The sequence below is a fragment of the Anoplophora glabripennis genome, unplaced genomic scaffold, assembly GCF_000390285.2.
Source record: "Anoplophora glabripennis isolate ALB-LARVAE unplaced genomic scaffold, Agla_2.0 scaffold610, whole genome shotgun sequence".
Taxonomy (NCBI): Eukaryota; Metazoa; Arthropoda; class Insecta; order Coleoptera; family Cerambycidae; genus Anoplophora; species Anoplophora glabripennis.
This window is the reverse complement of record NW_019416689.1, coordinates 83,314-103,818: the sequence shown is the minus strand read 5'-3', so window position 1 is coordinate 103,818 and position 20,505 is coordinate 83,314. Positions and strand designations below refer to the sequence as shown.

Below are 20,505 nucleotides of genomic sequence, written 5' to 3'. Positions count from 1 at the left end.
AAAATTTTGATGAAATAAAAAAATTTAATTTGTCTAAATTAACCGAAATTTGCAATTAATAATATTGCATACGACCCAGGGCATCATCTCCGTAAGATTGTTTCAAAAGTTGAAGCGTTATTTTTGTTGCTCTAACATCAACCTTGACAAACACCAATAGCTACTAAATAAAAATCTTTTTGTCATTTTATTCAGGATTATCCAATACAAAGGAGGACCTTAAACTCATATTATGACCGACTCTAATAAAGGCCTTGGAAAAATATGAATGTACAGGGTGTGGCGTGTATAATCTATAAAAATTAAACTACATCTTTCTAACGATATTTGTAATAGAAAAGTCTTATACGAAAAAGTTCTATTTTTGCGTTTTTTTTTTAAAAAAATATTTTGTTTGGAACGGTCCGGTCCGTGTGCTGTACGGATGAGTTACGTACTGTAGACCGGCCTCCTAAACAAATCGTCGTTGAAAGATGGAAAGATACTTCTCAATTTTTGGGGAAATTTTAAATGCAAAAGTACAAATTAAGAAAAATAGATATTTAAAAAAAAACTGATATTTTCATATTATAATAATTAATAGTAATACTATCTTAAATGAATTGTTGTTACTGCAAGAGTTCGTAAACCAAACCACATAGCCAACCGCGTGCACTAAACAAACTCCATTAAAAGGAACAAAATGAAATAAAACTTACCATTTCTAGAGAAAATGTTGAAACTGATCTCCATTAGCGCGGATACAGACAGCGCACCGACGCACCCAATTTTGGTGAATATTTTCCCAAATTCCCGGTATTCCCCTAATTGTGTCAGCAGCTTCAAGTATACGGTTTCGCAATTCTTCCACCGGAGCAATTGGAGTATTGTAAGCCAATTACTTCAAGTGACTCCAAAGATAAAAGTCCATTGGAGTTAGATTGGGTGAACGAGGTGGCCACGGCACAGGACCAAAGCGTTCAATCTATCGCCGAGGAAACATTTTATTCAAAAGTGTCGTTACTTCATCACGGGTAAATGTCGCCTCATCTGTTACACAAACATAAGGAGGAAAGTCTACTTGATTGGCACATTGCCGTAAAACCATCTGCAAAAACGCATTCGTTGATCACAATCCGGGGGTAAAATCTGTTGAACTGGTTGCAGATGATAGGGGTGCAAGAGCTGGCGATTTAAGATGAGAAGTACGGTACGAGATGAGGTTCCTGCTTTCTGTGCGAGTACTAATTGTGGAGTCTTCGTCAAAATTTCCCAACACTGCTGTTAAGGTTCACTTGCTGACCACGTCCTTGTCCTCGAGGAATAACACTTCCCGTATCTCGCAGCCGCTAAACGCACTGTAGAATTGTATTTGCACGTGGGGTTGACGTTGTGGCCATCGTTCCCGGTACAACTTAGTCGCCGCGAGTGCACTTTCTCCGGCTGCACCATACACTAACACCATATCGACACGTTCGGAAATAATAAATGCATTGCAGTTTTCTCGGTTCATTGTAAAACTAGTAGTAGTAGCACAAACTAAAAAATTAAGCAAAGTAAGAAGTAAGAATCTCGTTTTTAATGTAATCGGCACACTATTCTTATTTTTTATATAAAAGTCACTATCGTGGAATTACAAAATTAAAGCTCTTGTCTGGAATCTTTTACTTTTTAACACTGATGGGTCTAAGGACGATGCTTAATATTTAATAATTAAGTGAATAATGAATTCAATACAAATACAAAATCAGTTGACTGCACACATTTTTTGACAATGTAACCTAACCTTCTTTTAGTATTACCAGTATTAGATTATACCAACTTAAATTGTAAGGTTGCATCTAGAGTCGCATAAAAACATTTCCAAAGTTTTTAATAAACAACAGTGTCGACTTTCATTTTCGTTGAGTAAATGAACTTTATTCTAAGATAGAAATTTTTCGTATAGGACTTTTCTATTACAAATATCATCAGGAAGCTGTAGTTTAATTTTTATAGATTATACACGTCACACCCTGTATACAATCTACTCAAAATCGAGCCGAAAGGCATTTTACAAATAGTGGCTTAAGCCAACAAATTTAACTCGATAGACCGTTTAGATATGAATCCATATGAATTTGGATAAATGAGAAGTTAAAAAATTACAAAACAAACTCTAATACTTTTGGAATAATGTTTAACAAAAAATTTATCACCTAAAAATAGAAGAAATATTAGGAAGATCAACTTTTAAAAACGAGGAAAACATCTTTTTTTAAAATAAATTAAATATAATAGTCTCGACAAATTAAAATTAAGAACATTATTATTATTCCTCATAATTATTCATTAACAGTAAAATATCAGCGTTTAATAAAATGTAACTATCCACCACAGCTGCAACAAACTATCGCATTCGAACGTAAAAGTCTGAAAGCGTTATCCAGACCAACGTTTAGTATCCAAATGCACTCAAATCGGAGGATGTGAAATTTATGCGTTCGATTTTCTTAATCATATGCATAATTAGTCGGCAGAAACTTTATAACCGCGAGTCAGGCGAGGGTCTCTCAAGTCGGTCCGATTTAATTACAGCCCGAAACGGAAGTTGATTTATCGGTAAATCGATGGTAATGCCTCCCAACGATAATTTCCCAAGTATGCGCTGGAGCATAAAATTAAATTAGATTAGTAATAAAAGTGTGACGGAAAAAGTTTAGATTGGCATAGATGGCAGATAATATACAATTTCCCGTTTTGTAACTGAAAGTGTCAATCGCAATCAGTATAGGTAATTACAATTTTTGTTTTTCTTCTAATTACAGCACTGTATATGACAGCTGGTCGCTATCTAAAGTACAGCGAATCGTATATTCAACAAAGGCTTGTAATTAAATGTATGGTTGCAAAGTGAAAAATTTAATAAGTAGATACAACGAATGCACAATGAATCTGTAGACAGTGAAATTATAACAACTAATTAATTTTTTTTACTTAGTACGAGTATATGCCAAGTAATAATAATTTATTCATAATTTAAGTAAACAGAACCTAACCTAGTCCTAATTTTTGATAAAATACGCGAAAGGCTATACCATACATGTATATGACACACTTGATATACAGTGTGTCCCCGGATGGGGTATTGCACTCTTATAAATTTTTTTATTGTTAATTTTTCGAGAAAAAGTTATTCTTTGATGAAAAGTTTTGGTTATCAGTAATTAAATATGTGATAAAACATACAGGGCGTCCAAAAAATATTTCAAAATGTAAAGTTTTCCTTCAGCAGTGCCATTAATTTTTGTTTTCGTTAAAAACTGTATTTAGGAAAGTTGTTCGAGAACTCAAGAAATGCTTAAATACGAGGTTTAGTCATAAAAGTACAATAATCACATTTTGCGAATAAAAAGACGCTGCGATTATTTAACTATCTTACATACCATATAATTACCATGGATATTACCTTATCAATGTCAGAGTTAACATATTTATTTTTATTAACTGCCTACTGAATAATTTTTATTAATAATAGGCTATTGATTATATCCAAAAAACATGGTTAAAAGGAACTATGGCGTTCAAGCAATTTTATTGCCTGAATCGTTCAAAGGGTCATTTTAGATGAAAAAACCGCGAAGTGCTATTAAATTAGAGGGTGGAAATTGGAGATAGAGGTGAAAATGCACCTTCTCAGGTTTTTAATTGTAGCTTGAAAACGAAGCAAAATTTCGCTATAGCTCATAGGAAAAATTATTTAGAGAATTGAATTTCCCATAGAAATGGCTTATTTAAAAAATTTAAAAGAAAAATTTCCCATTTTTATGCACGTCAAGAACGCCGCCGGACGCACCACGTGGTTCCCGGAAGACGACCCCTACAGAGTGGCGCCAAGGAGCAGGGATTTCTACCAGCAACTACGAATATACCTACGACCGACTTCAACCACAAGGCACTCTCCAACGAACACTTACACCGTCAACACGTTCTTTATATATACAAGTTTTCCATACATTAGTTTTCAATAAAATTCTTTATTATTACCGTTGGGAGTCAAAACAATTTGAAAAAAAAAGTAAAAAATTCGATTTTTTTATTTTTTTTACTTTTTTAACTAGTTTTTTTTTGAGTAAAGATAAGTATAGGCATTGCTTCATAAAAAAAGTAGATAAAATTTTCTTCAAAATAAGAGGAAAAATTAGCCAATTTTTCTATTTTCGTTACGTTTACCCTTATACGTTTTAATTCTCAATTTTTGCAAATAAGGAAAGAAATAGGACGTTTTCAAGGATATTCATCACATGACTTGTTCGAGGGGTCATTAAAAATGAAAAAACTGAGGGGTGCTATTAAATTAGAGGGTTGAAATTGAAGATAGTGGTGAAAATGCACTTCTGCAGTTTTTTAAATATAACACGAAAGCAAAATTTCGATATAGTTCATGGGAAAAATTTTGTAGAGAATTGAATTTCCCATCGAAGTGGCTTATTTAAAAAATTTGAAAGAAAAATTTTATGCAAAAACTAAGTAATTTAAAAAAAGCAAAAATAAGATTTTTTATTTTTTTACTTTTTTGGCTTTAAGTTGTGAATATCTTTAATTATTATTAACAAATAAAACTTTTGAAATAATTTTTTATTAAGTAAAGAACCAATTTGTTGTAAAAATAATAAGTATAATTATTATGTTAAAAACGACGAAAATCTAAACAATATTTAAGTTTTACCTTTATAACTCGGTCAATATTAGTCCAAAAACTTTTGAAATCCCATCATTTTGAAGGGAATCTCATCTAGTTTAGAAATTAGAGTAAAAAAATTTAAAAAATCAAAAAATTTTGGACGCCCTGTATGTTCTATTACATATTTGATTACTGTCCATGGCTTCCCAAGATAAGCAAAACTTTTTGTAAAGAATAACTTTTTCTCAAAAAATCATCAACAAAAAAAAATATAAGAGGAAACACTGTATTAGCACTAGACATTTTTTATTTTAAATCTAACCTACGCATTTGGGACCATACTTAGGCGTTTCTTATAATAACATAAACTTAAATACACAGCATGCAATATTTAATTTTTTTTTCTTGCAATTTTATACCTAGCAAGACACACTAGTACCTACACATATACTTGGCAAAAAATATAAATACTGTACAACAATTTGTTGCGTTCGGTAAAATTACTTGAAACAGCAAGTCCGGTTATTCAAAAAACGCTGTATTTATCTTGACATAAAGGTTCAAGTCCACGTTTCATGCTCTTTCGAGAAAAGAAACGTAAAGAAGCGGTTATTTGTTAAAAAAAAATGTAAGAGCAAAGCCTTTTAAATGAGCATAAAGTCATATATTACAGGCTTTGCGTTTTCTGCTTGCGGTGGAATTTCGTGGGTTTTTTACGGCGTTAATCACACATAATAACGTGCATACTCCTTTTAAAGAAATCTCATGGTGAATCGTCAATAAAGCGGGGATATTATCTACCTCTAGAACGAATCGCTGCCAGAGCTAACATTCTAAGAGGTCCCGCACACGACAGGTTCGATGTTCAGGTTTACTTTTAACTGTGCGAGTAAGAACTTCACAAATAATAAGAAATGAGGTATGATTTACATGCTGGGACCCAGCAACTACAAAAGTGGTTGGTTCGGGCACGTTGACGATAAATTTAGCATGTGGTCTCATGGATATAACCACACTCAAAGATTTCTGAAACGCATTTTTGGAATACATACTTCACCATGGAGTTGGTTCGTTTCAGATATCCAATACAGATTCAGATTTCAGATACATTTAAAAAGTAATTTAGATTTCTAGGATATAGCGTTAATTTTAAAATTTTCAAGGTCTCGCGTTTTCCTGGCACTTCTGAATTTCAAGGAACAATCCATTTATACAAAAATACAGATTTTCACAAGAACGATTTTTGAAATTGATACCTTTTTGAAATATCTATTCACGAATTACCTACTGACGGTATAAATAAATTGGAATAAACTAAATATATTTTATTAAATTATTGAATATTGTTTAGAAACAAAAAAATCGTTTGTGAAGTTTACCAACGATTCAACGAATTTTAATTTTCCTCGCTGTGTTATGATTTTTTCTTTATATATTTTTTATATATATGTACGTATATTATATTCCGGGAGTTATACGTGCAAATCCGAAATCCGGGACCATACAGCTAATTCCCGGTACAATCACAGAAAATCCCGGTCATACCCATGTGGCTACATGTTCTTTTAATATGTCGTCAAGATCTGCACTTAAATTTATGAGTCCACGAAACACATCAGGGTTGTCCGAATTTTCTGTCTCGTCGTGTCCGCGAAGTGCTAATTCGAAAGCTCCGCAAAATTTTTTGCAATCTATGATTTTAGATAATACATAACGATTTTTCATTACCTGAGTCATTGTGTTTCCGTATATTATCCCAATAACCAGAATCTAACTGACTTCTTATGTTTATTTTACCTAATGACTTAAATGACTTAAATCTTTCACACTGTATATTGTCCCCACCGAAAAGTAAGCACGGAAAACAAAACAGTGTATTTTTATATCACACCCGCACACCCACTCTGCTTTTGTGTATACATTATTGTTAAATTGTCTTTTATAACTTTTACTTTGGCTTGTTCCACTAACTTCAATATTTAATTGTGACCACCTAATTCTTTTATTTTTAGTTTATCCTCATAAGGTAGAGAACCAAATAAAGTTTTTTGTAAAAACGAAACGATATTCATTTTAATAACTGTAATATCCGTAGACGCCTAAACGAAAATATTTACAAGAGCCGCTCGCAGAAATAAACCACCACATACCACGTACGAAATATTACTGTATTTACTGCAGCAGTGGCTGTCATTGTTGCAGCCACATAAGCTCATATAAAAGTGTACTGGGTCACGTGCCTGATTAGCCAATAAAAACAACGGACGCATCTAACTGTTCGCTGTGCACACATTTTGTATATGAGGTTGCATATATTAAGAAGCGTAGCTCGCGTCGTAATAAATAATAATACAAGCTCCTAGATTTATTTTAGCGCGAGTACATTTGGATTCTTTAAATATTTTGTTGATATTTAATATGATTAAGTATATACAATTTTATGTGTTCTGCAGCTCCGCAGCTCTTGTGGTAAAACCGCCACTGCTTTCAAGAGGCCGTCTCAATGTTAATACTGTCTACAATACTTTGAGGAAAATAGGGTGAACCTTTCCCATGGCGATTTGAAAGAGAGATGTACTCTAAGATCCAAGTGTAATCAGCATCCGTATTATAGAGTATATGTTGGAAAATAGGAAGACATATTAATATGACGTTAATAATATGGGAGAGAAATCAGCAGTGGTGGAGTACAAAGCAGATAAAAGAAACGTGATAGGCGTCCAGTAATACCAAAATTGTAATAATAGATAGAGGATTTTGTTGAAGACTCTACGCGGTTGTACTTCACCGGTCTCCAAAACTCTTTGCGCTACAGCAACAAATGTTCCCGGTGCGGGGACACGTCGTTCAGGATATCTTGCACGATACACTTGACAAGCTCTGTGGGCATTTTCGTTTGCTTCGCCATAAATTATGACTAGGTATATTATAATATTCGCAACTGCTAAATAAATGCGCCATTTCCAAAAGAAAACTTGGAAATACGGCTATTAAATGTAAGTACTCTCCAAAACAGCACAGTAATCACTACAACAATGTATTACAAACTGACTTTCGAATACGGTCTGGCTTCATAAGAAACCTACAAACTTGTAAAAAGTGTTACAGAATTTTTTGTAAGTACTCGCCGGGATAAAATACATGTATTTCAGCAGTTCCAAAACAGTTTTAAACACAATTTTAATTAGTTTTTTTTCTCTATGACCTTAAACATCTGATACAAGGTTGTAACATCAATTAATTCAGTTTTTGCTCCTTTTTCACACCTTTAAATTTTTGACGTGAAGTTCATTAACACCCAGAAGATTTAATTTATGAGTTGACGACCTGGCAACCAACCTGAAAATTTTTCAGCCAGCTTGGATATTAGATGTTTTAGAAATGAGTACCGACATAAAACTATAAATTATTACCTATTGATATCTCATTGACAAAAAATAATTAAAAACATGTTCCACAATTATAGGTTTTTTATTAGGAAATTGGACCATTCTCTGGAAAGTAAAGAGACAATTCTAAGAAACCTAAACATGCTATACCAACAATATAGATTTGGTGAATTCAATAAAATTATCACACCAGAAAAATGTTTGGACAAACTACATTCGTTCAACAACCAGACGGTTCGTGTATGGATACCCTTAATTTACTATAATCGACGAACCCGAGCATTCGATGAAGTTGTACTACTTATTGTCGCAGAAGAGATAAGAGAAATAAAAAAGCAAATAAAGGATTTCATTTCAAGATCCCTTGACAGCCAGTTTTCATCAAATTGTATGTACATATAGATTACACGAGTAAAATAGTCGTGATTTCTTACAATTTGTCTGTTGATAATCTGTTAATATTTAGAATATACTGCGAAAACTAATAGCAGTCTAAGATAAATATGTATAAATAAAAAATGCAATAATTATAATGAAATAAATGTACTTACAGCGTGTCTTCCCTCTTGATTTTGTTCCCACTGTCCACAGCGACACTGTGGCGTGTCGGAGGTTGCCTCGAAAAGTTTTCTAAAAAAAGACCGTTCGTTTTACATGAAACATTTGGAGGATATTTCAATTATGTTTAATATAAACAAATATAAAAACAGTGTACGTAAATAGATTTACTTTTCATAGACGTTACATAACAAATATGTACTAAATGTTTTTAAGGTGTTATTGTCTTTAAACTGATTAAATTATTACGTTGTCCTATAAATGGAAACTGGTGCAAATATTTAAGAGAAAGAAAACTTTACCTAAATAAGCGCCTCTAATTTTAGGATGTATACGTATTTTTAAAGCGGAAATAAACATCAACTGCAAATGGGGAAATACCTGAATGAAACTATTTCATAATACTGGTATCTTCGAACCACTACAGTAATTTATTATTTACTAGGTATTTATCTCCAATTCAATGATCAGACATATCAATGTTTATCTGATTCGAATTATAAGTTTTTACTAGCAATTATTGTTTTTATAACGATAATTTGAGTAAATCAATTAGTTCGAGTAGTTTTTATTTTGAAAATGATGGGAAGTCTGTCAGATGGCGTAAAAAAGTAAAAAAAATATATTATTTAAATGTTCCAAAAGATATGTACTTACAGGGTGTTATTTAAGCACATGCGGTGATTCTTTGGGTGATTCTAAGACGAAAAGTTTATATACTTAAACATAGTAATGCTTCGTTTTGAAGATGCAGTGTTAAACTTTTTAAAAGAAATCGTTTTTTCGTAAAGATCTTAATAATTCTTTAGCCGATTTTGTTGAAATGTCAGTGTTATTTATGGTAGAAAGGGGCTAATTTAGCCCTAATTACATTAAAATTATTAAGTACGGTGGCGTCCCGCGGGTACTTTAACCAATACTTTTGACAAGAAAATGTGCGCCACTGACTCTTTAAAACTTTTATAATACAACTAAAAATACAACTTTTTGGTCTCCCGAATTTTTTTCGTATCTTGCTTCCTTTTAGGAGAAAAAAAATTGCTTGTCCATGGACAATTTTTAATAATAATTAATAAAGTACTAAACATTTTTTTAGCTATCATTAATTTTTATAACAATTTATATTGACATGAAAAAAAAAAAAATAACAGCTACACCCCAGATGTTTTCAGAATTTGGTAGTTTTAATTTTTTATGAACATTTTTAATTTGACAAGTTGTCCCACTTCTCGAAATATTTCTCAACATTCCTGTTGGACTGTGTACAGATCTCAGGTTTACATATTAACTAGATTAAAGTTTTGATTTTTAATTAAAGTAACAGGAAAAATTAATCATGCTGTAGATACAGTGTCATCCAGTAATAAAGTATATAGGGTGATTCATTAATAAAGGCGTACGTTCGTACAAATAATTTTGTAAAGGAATAGTAAATCGTTCTTATTTCGAAAAGTTTATCGATTTTTAACAGGTATATCTTTTTTATTTAGAATTTAACGTAGTTTAATAATTTCTTATTGGAAATTCAGATTTTTATAAGGACAAAAAAGGTTGACATATGTTTACTCGACGGAACACTACAACTAGCGCATCCTAGATGTTATTGCAAAATAGTTACCATTTCCGTAATTACCACCTCAGAAAACATAGGTGTACAAACTTTCAAGACAATCCGTTCAAAGGTGCTCAAGATATTTAAAAAGATCGAAAATATTTTTTCAACTTTAACACCCTGTAGATCGAAAAGGAGCAACATTCGGATAAGGCATATTTGGCTTAATCGCTCTATTTTGAGGTCAGCAACATGTCCTTAAGCTTTGTCTCATTATTAATGAATCACCCTGTATATGTGTTATATGGCGCATTTTATTATTAATTAAATTTTAAAAAAAGTGGCAAAGCCAATCATTTTGGCTCTAAAAATAATGGCAAAGGACGTGCACAAAAACAATAAAGTAATTATCTAGATAAGTAGACATTTTTCAAAAATTGTCGAAAATGCTGTTAATTTACAAAATTTCGGAAAACGTCAAAGACTCCTCCTTTTTTAACAAACAAATTTTTATAGTATTATTTACTGTACTTGTCATTGTCTAAATGAGTTTTTATAACCAGTGTTATAGACAAATGTTTTAAAAAATATAAAGTTTATCTCGTTTTAACAATTTATTCTAAAATACACCTCATTTGCATTTCTAGGTATGTTAGTGGACACATACACAACATCCCTATAAAATTCTTTTTGGAGGCAGATTTTAATGATTTCCTGTTTGGTTGACATATAGTGACTATTCTCTCGTTGAAGTATTTACTAAGATCCACAGAATAATTTTTATCCTCTAAAATTAAAATTTTCTAAGTCCTTGTTTCAGCATAAAAGTCTAGAAGGCATTGCAAATACCTGTGGATGAGAAATTAATCAATTACGGATAGTGCTTATTAACTATAACCTAAATAATAGACTGCTTCTGAGCCTATTAAAATTGTGAAAATATTATGTCCTGTTTAAAATTATGAAAATAAGATATGCAGGCTTTATTATTTGCCAATAATAATCACCAGGATTAGTAATTATCGAATTTTTCATCTTTAATCACTTTCGACTCGAAACTCTAACGAAAAGCTTTACATTTAAAAATTAAAGCCTGATAAAAAAATTCTGCTTTATAAATCGATGAATCTCGAGATGTAGGGTTTCTACGTGATGTTGATTAAGGTATGTTGCCAGACTTTAAATAAAAAAAAAGTAATTTACTCGCTTCTACAAAATAAGTAGGCCTTGGATTGGCAACTGGAACATCGTGATTGGTTCAGCAAATATATCTAGAAAGCTGCTATATATCCCGGTTCTTAGTGTAGTGTTCACTGTATGTCAAAATTAAAAAAGGATCTTATATATTAACACAATTAAAATTTTTCAAAAATTGTTATACAGGGTCGGAAAGTCCCCATGGTTCATCTGCCGTTACGTGAGAGCGATAAAGTAAGTCATAGAAATCCGTGCGATAGAGAAAGATGGCTATAATGAAGGTCACCGCCCATTTCGCCCTTCCACAAATAAGAAGTGGGTCTTATTTGTGGAAGGGCGAAATGGGTGGTGACTATTAGAGGCCTTCATTATAGCCATCATTCTCTATCACACGGATTTCTATGACTTTCTTTATCGCTCTCACGTTACGTCCCCGATGAACCATGGGGACTTTCCGACCCTGTATAATGTATGTATCTATTAACTTGAGTAAGAAATCTAACAAGATAACTTGGATTTTGAAATAAATTTTATAAATTAATATTTAGCCAAAAAAATTATTTTAAGAGTTAACAATTGTACAAACAATTCTATAGATTCTCTAAAATATAAAACGTCATTAAAAAAAATGTAAAAAACAAACATTTTATTAGTGTTTCTGAAAATCGGTATACGTTAGCATAAAATTTAAATACAAACAACTATCCCTTATGACGTTTTTCGAAATTTTAAAAGACAACCTCATTTTCGGCATATTAAATTTGACAAATCACAGTTGCTTTTATTCACAACATTATTTTTAAGCAAATCAACTCAAAAATCATTTAATAAAAATTGTTTTCCACTTGAATATGCCAAAATTGGAATTTTTCCACAATTTAATTTACACCAAAAGTGAGTTTAAACCCAAAATACCATTTTCGCCTTAAGTTAAATTTATATTGGTATGAGTAGAAAAAAATACAGCATTTTTCACATTAGAACTACTTCAGTTTTGAACGTGTCCAATTTTTCAACTCCCGAGAAATTGATGCAAAATATGTATTCCTTTACCATAAGGTGTATAATTTATTAGAACACACTGTATATCTATCGCTTTCTAACTAATGTAATACTGACCATGATACTTGGCGCGGAGGCACGTAAGGCTGCTGATAATCCTGGCCCGATGGGATGACTTCTTCACCCCCAAATCCTTAATATCCGTTTCGGAGAACTCGAGTAAATCCTCCACGCCCTGGAACTTCTTAAACGCCTCCTGGTACTCTTCCAGGTCCAGTTCTCGCAGCCACACGGCGATGTCTTTGTGCTTGGCGGCCGCCACCACCCCATTCTGCTTCCCCAGGCGCGCCTTCGATCGAAGAGGGAGCGATCCGAAACGGGTCCAGGATAAATCTGGAATTTAAAACAGATTTTGTATTTCCATTTTATTTACAACTGATATCTAAAATTAATATGTATCACATCAATGAGTATTCTTAGTTGTAAGAGCAACGTCGGTTTTGATATAACAAATGAAAAACCAACCACCAAATATGTTTCACTTATTTTTGGGTTTAACTATCGTACAATTCGATAAAATAACAATACTTTAAAGAAAACATATTTGAAATTGTCATTCACAGGAAAATGACCCTTCTTAGGGTACCTACAGGATATGTTTATAACGGATTTTTTTGTAAGTCTACAATGTGTATTTAAAAATAGAGGGGCACAAATGATACCAGAGACACCTTAGGTGAAAATAAGTCGATTTAACCTAACATACCTATATCCCAAGTCGCATAATAAAAATGATACAGGATGTCAAAATGAAAAATAAAAAATGGTTTTGTCTTAATAATTTATACAGGGTGATTCACAACTTATCCAAAAAAATTTGGGAATAGATGCGGCATGAGAAATGGAGTTAATAACGTAAAAAAAATTCTTGTAAAATCCTTATAGTTTTCGAAAAAAAAATTATTGGAGTTATAGTACATTCAACCCCTACATAGCTGGACAACTGTAGTCTCTAGCGTCATTCGCAATACGCGAGGAGAGCCATGTGACTCCTAATACTGAAATCCGTCGTTGCGGTATTTTTTACCTGTTATCTGTGGTATATACATCAGTTTTTTAGTAGTTAGTGTCAAAAATGGCTTGCGTGTATAGGAACTTAGAGTTGATTGATATCGTTTTAATTTATGGTGAAGCAAGACAACATTTGCATTATGGTGAAGCATTTGTGTTATGGTGAAGCAAGACATCATTTGTGTTAGTTCGTAGAAAGTGAGTAAGACGGACCAAATGTGTTTACACGTTAGTGGATAAAATTTTGAACAATTGTTGTTGTAACAACGCGTATGTCAAATGATTTTATTATTTAAAAACACAAATTAATTTTATTAGTAATTAATAAAGCATTTGAATTTGCCGATATAAAATAGGTGCTATAAAATTCTATTTATTTCTTTCCTTGTGAAAGTTTTTGTCCGTTTTTATCACACCGCCATGCCGGTCGCATTGTGCCAGGTCAGGTTTTACAGTGGACCAGTTTCCAGTGCCGTGCAGAAGTGTATTTTTAAATCAATTTCGAACTGCCCTTTTTTTATATATTTTTACAAAATTGTATTTGTAATAGTCCCCATTACAATTTTTTTTTTCGGGATAAGTTCTGAATCACCCTGTATTTACTATAAATTAAAGCATTTTCTTCTATGTTTTGTAACTATAATAAATGAAATATGTGTATTTTTAACAAATTGGAACTGAAATTAAAATAAATATTTTCATTAAATCCGTATATCTTTCTATGAAAAAGCATTTAACCTAAGCTAATATTAAATTATAAAAATAATTAAAAAATTATATTTTTTTTTTTGATTAAAGTAGATGACAGTGCTTTTTTAAAAATACCCTTGTCAATTAAATGCAGTTATCGATTTCGAAAATCGGCGGCGAAATCCTGTGATCTTATCTTAAGGATCCTCAGTACAGCCACTAGTGACTGTATTTACAAACCACTTAAATGAATATTTGCAATTAGTTAGATAAATTATTAGCCTAAGCTTCATTTATCTACGTCAATCTTTAAAGATATTTGAATAAATGTTATTACAGAAAACTTATTATTTATGCAAATTCTCTCTATCTCCCTATTACCCTTGACTGAGTGAATATAATCAAGGTTATTACTAAATAAAAGAAGGACAGTGGTATGAGATTTTAGTTGAGCTTCCTATTAACAGATGGCGCGATTAAAGCATAGTCTCAGAACATCACAGCTGCCCGCCAAATTCGTTACAATGCTATAATTTTCAGTTGAATGATTTTAAGCAAAAATAAACTAATGCGAATTAAGTTTTCTGCCACATTATTTCATTTTGTGGTAACATCTATAAAGGTGCATTCTCAACTACAGCACTTGAAGTGGTTGAGATATAACTAAAAAATGATGAAATCTCGAACTACTCGAATTACATTTACAGTGTAAAATAATGAAGGTAGTTACAGGTAGATATTTTTGTGAGTCGTTTGCAGTTTTCCATGATTATATTAGAAACCAGTAGCTTCTTAGTAATTAATGGAGATTAAATAAAAAAAACCTCTCAGTAGCTACTGAATAATATGCCACCGAGAAAAAATTAAAAATTAACGCAATTATAATAATAATTAAACTTAACAAACAACACTTAAATCGTTTTTCTTACGATGATTTTATACTAATGGCCATTACTCAATTTCAGACTACGAGGATGTATTAACATAATATTACGTATAAAATTAAAGAAAAACCGTACTTATTCAAATTAATAGCTAATAAATAAGTTCATTTAGCTAGCAGAAGATATCCATCTCGAAACTTTTATACGATATATATACGTAACCAGGTAATTATAAACTGGAAAACATATTTTACAGCCACCGTTGGTTGGTGTCTCAAGTGCATTTAAAATTATTATTCAAATTTATCAGTTGTTTTCCCACGTAGTCGTTTGGAGTGCTACGTTCATGACCGGAAGTGGGTACGATTGATTTAATCACAGATTCACAGAATTGAGTATAAATAAATTATGAATAACTTAATATATGTTTTATCATGCATCACATCAGAAAGAAACCAAATCAGTATTTCTCATTCTGATTGTTTATCATTTTATTTGTTTTGTGTTGATGTCTCTTCTCAATGAAAGTAAAATCAGATCTCTTAAAGAACATTACTAAATAGTACTGAAACAGCCGCCTTGTTACAGTGCTAGCAGACAGATGATTAAATTGATGAAAATAGTCATAATAATTTAATTTCCCTGACAGTTTTAATTGAACAAATTTAAAATACCAACTCCTTACATTTATTAAAAATACAATACAAAACATAAAAAATAAATGCATCGCGTGCCCGTTTTTCGAACCGCACTATGCGGAGCTCGTTTATCTTTTTTCATTTAGAAATTATAGGAGTAAAAATTTTAATTTTCAGTTTATTGTTTTAAATGAAAATCGAAGGAGTTGAATCTTTCAAATCCCAAGATAATAATGGCACATCGATGAACACTTTCTTGTAGATATATACACGGTGTCTCAAACTCGATAGTATGGGTCTACTGTGGGGATACAAAAAATTTAAATAAAATTTGGGACAAGTGGTGTTAAATGGGATGAGGTAAGCTCCATTTTCAATAGAAAATATTATCTTTGGGATTTGACAGAAACGACTAATGACGTCATCAATTATATTTTTTCAAAAAACTTACTCAAATTTTTCTCCTGTTAAAAAGCTCTCTTTTTTCTAATAAACTTTTATTAGAGAATTTTTTTCCGTTTAAAAGTTATAAGCACTAGGTATCGTCCTAAATAGTCTCAAAAGAAATACCACCAAAAATCTTATTAGCGGTGGAAGGATCAAGTAGTCGTTGAAAAATAATTGAATGTTCGTTGTTTAAAGTGTATAAATGTCACAAAATACTTGTCATTACTCAATACGAACGTCAGACGTATAACTTTTGTGCTTACAAATTGTTTTCTTATTCAGAAAAAGTTGGTATGTTGGCTAATTTATGTCGAATCACAAAAAAATTCAAGAAGAGCTGTAGAGTTATATCGAGGAAGGTATCCAGAGCGCCTCATTCCTGATCATAGAACCTTTACAAGATTGGAGGCGACCTTGCAACGAAATGAACATGCATTTTCTGTTCGGAAAAGTCAAATAATTGACCGAATGGTAAGAAACAATGTTAATACAGCTAGACTGTTACAGTATTTCGAACAAAATTCACGAAATTCTATACAGAAGGCTAGCCGGGAATTGGATTTGGATAAATCAGCCGTTCAACGAATTTTAAAGACCAGTGGGTATCATGACTACAAAATTCACAATTTGTAGTATTTGCCTGAGCGTCACATTGAAAACAGACTTAATTTTATAGCTCAAATTGTAGTAAATGTAGAAACTGTTGATCAGAACCTTTTTCGGCACGTTCTTTGGACGGACGAAAGTTGGTTTGTCAGTAAGGCCGGTTACACACTGGGCGATTTTTACCGCGGCGGTAAATTTGCCGTCGCCGCCTACAAAATTTGAAATGTTTACACATTCAGCGGTAAAAGTGCCGCTGCTTATTAACGGTACAAGTGCCGCTTAACAACAACAGACATCACTTGTCGTACGTGACTCTGCACCTTTGTTTTACTTCCCTGAGATGTTTTGTTCACGTATTTTATTTGCGCTTAATTATTGTGATTAAAATTTAAATAGTTATTTTGAAAAATATAAATGAACCGGCAACAAGTTATTGCTTTATTACTTTTTCGTCGCTGGTGGAATAAGAAAAGAAAAAATCGTTTAATTTGGATTCATGAAATCAACCAAAAATGTCCAACGTTTTATCCCATAACACTGGTCTCGCTTCAATCGACGAAATCAGAAGATCGTTATCGATCCCTACTTCACTCATGTTGTGATTTTTCAACTATATTCAATATAAAAAACAAATAACTTCAACACAGATTGAACTGTTCACGCGGTAAAAATCCGCTCAATGTGAAAGCGGCGATATATTCGCATGCGCCACTGTCTATAGAGCGGCGGCAAAACTGCCGCCCACGCCAGTGGCAGTCGACGGCTGCACAGCTGCCATCTGTGGCAAATCTTCCGCGCGGTATTTTTACCGCCCAATGTGTAAACTCCCATTTGTTTCTTCGCGCCACTAGCAGAACGACGGCGACGGTTAATTTACCGCCGCGGTAAAAATCGCCCAGTGTGTAACCGGCGTAATGGTTTGCCAAACAGACGCAACGAACACTACTGATCCATTGAAAATTCCCACATTGTAAAGTCCCGGAAAGTAACCAGATCTAACACCCCTCGATTTTAGTTATTAGTTAAGTAAAGTTACTGTTATCATCACCTTTTGTTTTAACTAACTGTATTAAAGATTTATCGAGTTTAATCCTTTTATTTATTCTTAATGATATTTATGCACTTTAAACAACGAACATTCAATTATTTTCCAACGACTACTTGATCCTAATCACCGCTAATGTGATTTTTAGGTGGTATTTCTTTTGAGACTCTTTAGGACGATATTGCTTAATTTTTAAACGGTAATACAAAAAAAATTCTCTAATAAAAGTTTATTAGAAAAAACAGAGCTTTTTAACAGGAAAACAATTTGGATATGTTTCTGGAAAAAATATAATTGATGACGTTAGTAGTCGTTTCTGTCAAATCCCAGAAATAATACTTTCGACTGAAAATGGAGCTTACCTCATCCCATTCCTTTAACACCACGTGTCCCAAATTTTATTTAAATTTTTTTTATCCTCACAGTAGGCCCATACTATCGAGTTTGAGATATCTTGTACTAGCCTTGAATATCAAGACGGAAGAGTAACATTCAACTTTTCATTTTCCTTATGGGAGCCATTTTTGAAGTGGTTGATTTTTCTGACCACATTCATTTTTCTGGGCGCGATTGGTTCTGATTTTCTAACCACGATTGGTTCATTTTTCTAACTACGATTTGTTTGCAAAATTTTTTTGGCGAAATACAACTTTTATAAAGTGTGTTTTGAAAATAAAACAATATCTACTTTAAGCGGAATTTTTAAATGACAAATTCCGGATACTTTTTTGACACTCTTGTGTACATTTTTAATAATATCTACGTATTTTGCGTGAATAATATTTTAATTTAAAAGGTCCACCTGTTTTCGTTATTGACTAAAAATAAATAAAATAAAAATTTTCAAATTTTCCTAGATAACTACAAAAAATAAAAGATTTTAATTATTACTTTATAAATTTAAAAATTTAAAAAAATATTACACAATTATTAGTCAAAAATGGTATAAAAACGTCAGCTAGATTGTAATAAAATTTACCATGGTCACGTCACGAACCCGTATACCTTTAACATGATATAAGTTATAGCAATAAGGCTACTTGTATGAAACGCGATGAGATTACAAACATTTCAGTGTACTTACTGTTTCTCATGCTTATAACTATTTCAAACGTTTTCACATGTCACTCAACATGAATAGAACTATTGGATGAGCCGCCAGTCACTCGGCAAGCGATGGGACGTAAACTGCAGTATAATTCCAGTGTTATACTTCTAGAGTTGCAAAACTTGATTTCCATGAATTTTATTAATTTCCGTAGTCAATTTATGAGTAACGTGTTATTAGAAAGATGCGCGCCATATAAAATGTAGTAAATTACAGGTAGCTAAAGCGCTCTTGTCTGGAGGCTCAATGTCGTCCTGTATATTAATATACATTGTTTTAAACGGTCTGTACTGAAATCGAGTGACAAACCTGTTATCGCTTGTTGGCTCCATAAAGATATTGGGTATTTTGAATATATTTTTTTTTGGAATAAAGTGTCATTCCACTCCTAGGAAATTGTAGGTCCGGATTATAAAAAACGTGATAACTGATAAGGGATTAAATCTACAAACGCTGCCGTATGAGTACCGTGGAAAGATGAATAAAATGCGATGTGTAATAGAAGTGAATATTAGTAAATATTTCATTATCTTGCGTTAAAAGTAAACGGTATTGCCCTAAACTAAAAAATGTTTAGAAAAAGTTAAAAAAAACATTTTTTCCACTAATATCTAATAAAAGTATGTAGTCTTAAGGCTTTTTGTTATTACATATATCTTGTGTGCAAAAAAAAAACATCGACCTAGAAATTTTTAATTATCTCAAAAACAAAAAATGAAAAATAAAATACAACAATGACCTTTTTGGACTTTCGATGATTATACAGTATTTAAATTTGTATTTCAAACAAAAACTTTCTATATGCAATATTTGTGAAATTAATAATTTTAAGATATTTTAAATTTAATCAGCTGTGTAAAAAGACCATTTAAGTTAACTATACTCCGCAGTCGAAATTATAGAGAGTGATTCATACATAATATAGAAACACTATTACCGTAAAATGTATAAAACTTAAAATGATTTTTATAACGGTTCAATATTATTTGCTTATGTTAAATGATGTACCACTCTCTTTGCACATCGATAGGATCTATAACAGTCATCGCACTTATTACCAGAGAGCGGACAATTTGTGTCTTTAACCTTGAACATAGATATGTCATTCATAAACCTAGATACATTATCCATGACGCAGTGGCGTGTCGGGTATGCATCGGAAATTTACGTGATAATTCACGAAAATTCCACGGTACATACATTTTTAGGCGTTATAAAATATTTAGAAAATCAGAAATTGTATACTACATATTTATTAAATAAAGTTCGGTTAAAAATAGTGTCGTTCTTTTAATTGGAAATTAGGAGTCAATGTAACGAATATCCTCAGGCGACGCACATGATAGAATAGTCCAACTCACGCTCCATTCATAACAGGGCTGCAGTTTGAATTCTGACCAATAGGAATTCGATAAACGCAACCGATGTCGACGGATGGACTAGAGATGGGCGCGAGTGTCATTTCATTTCTTTAGAACTAAATTAACTTAATTGTTTTCTCGTTATTTAACCTGTTCACATGATTTATGGATTTTAAATAAAGGGTACAAATCTTCGCGAGGATAATACGATATATTTGCTATACATAATAATTATATTTTGCATAGTTTATACACAATACATTTTTGAACGCGTACACATCTCTACCAAAATTTGACCTATTCTTCGGGTTAAAG

General features: G+C 32.1%; 1 protein-coding gene across 1 annotated transcript in view; it reads right to left on the bottom strand.

The window, feature by feature from the left end:
* Window positions 1-8,578: 8,578 nt before the first annotated feature.
* Window positions 8,579-20,505, bottom strand: part of LOC108914152 — a 45,108-nt gene continuing 33,181 nt past the window's right edge. Inside the window, exons 3-4 of the mRNA XM_018719879.2 lie at window positions 12,458-12,733; window positions 8,579-8,661 (exon numbers count right to left, since the gene is read on the bottom strand). Of these exons, the coding sequence (XP_018575395.1) occupies window positions 8,579-8,661; window positions 12,458-12,733 (359 nt within the window). The remainder of the gene's footprint in view (window positions 8,662-12,457; window positions 12,734-20,505) is intronic.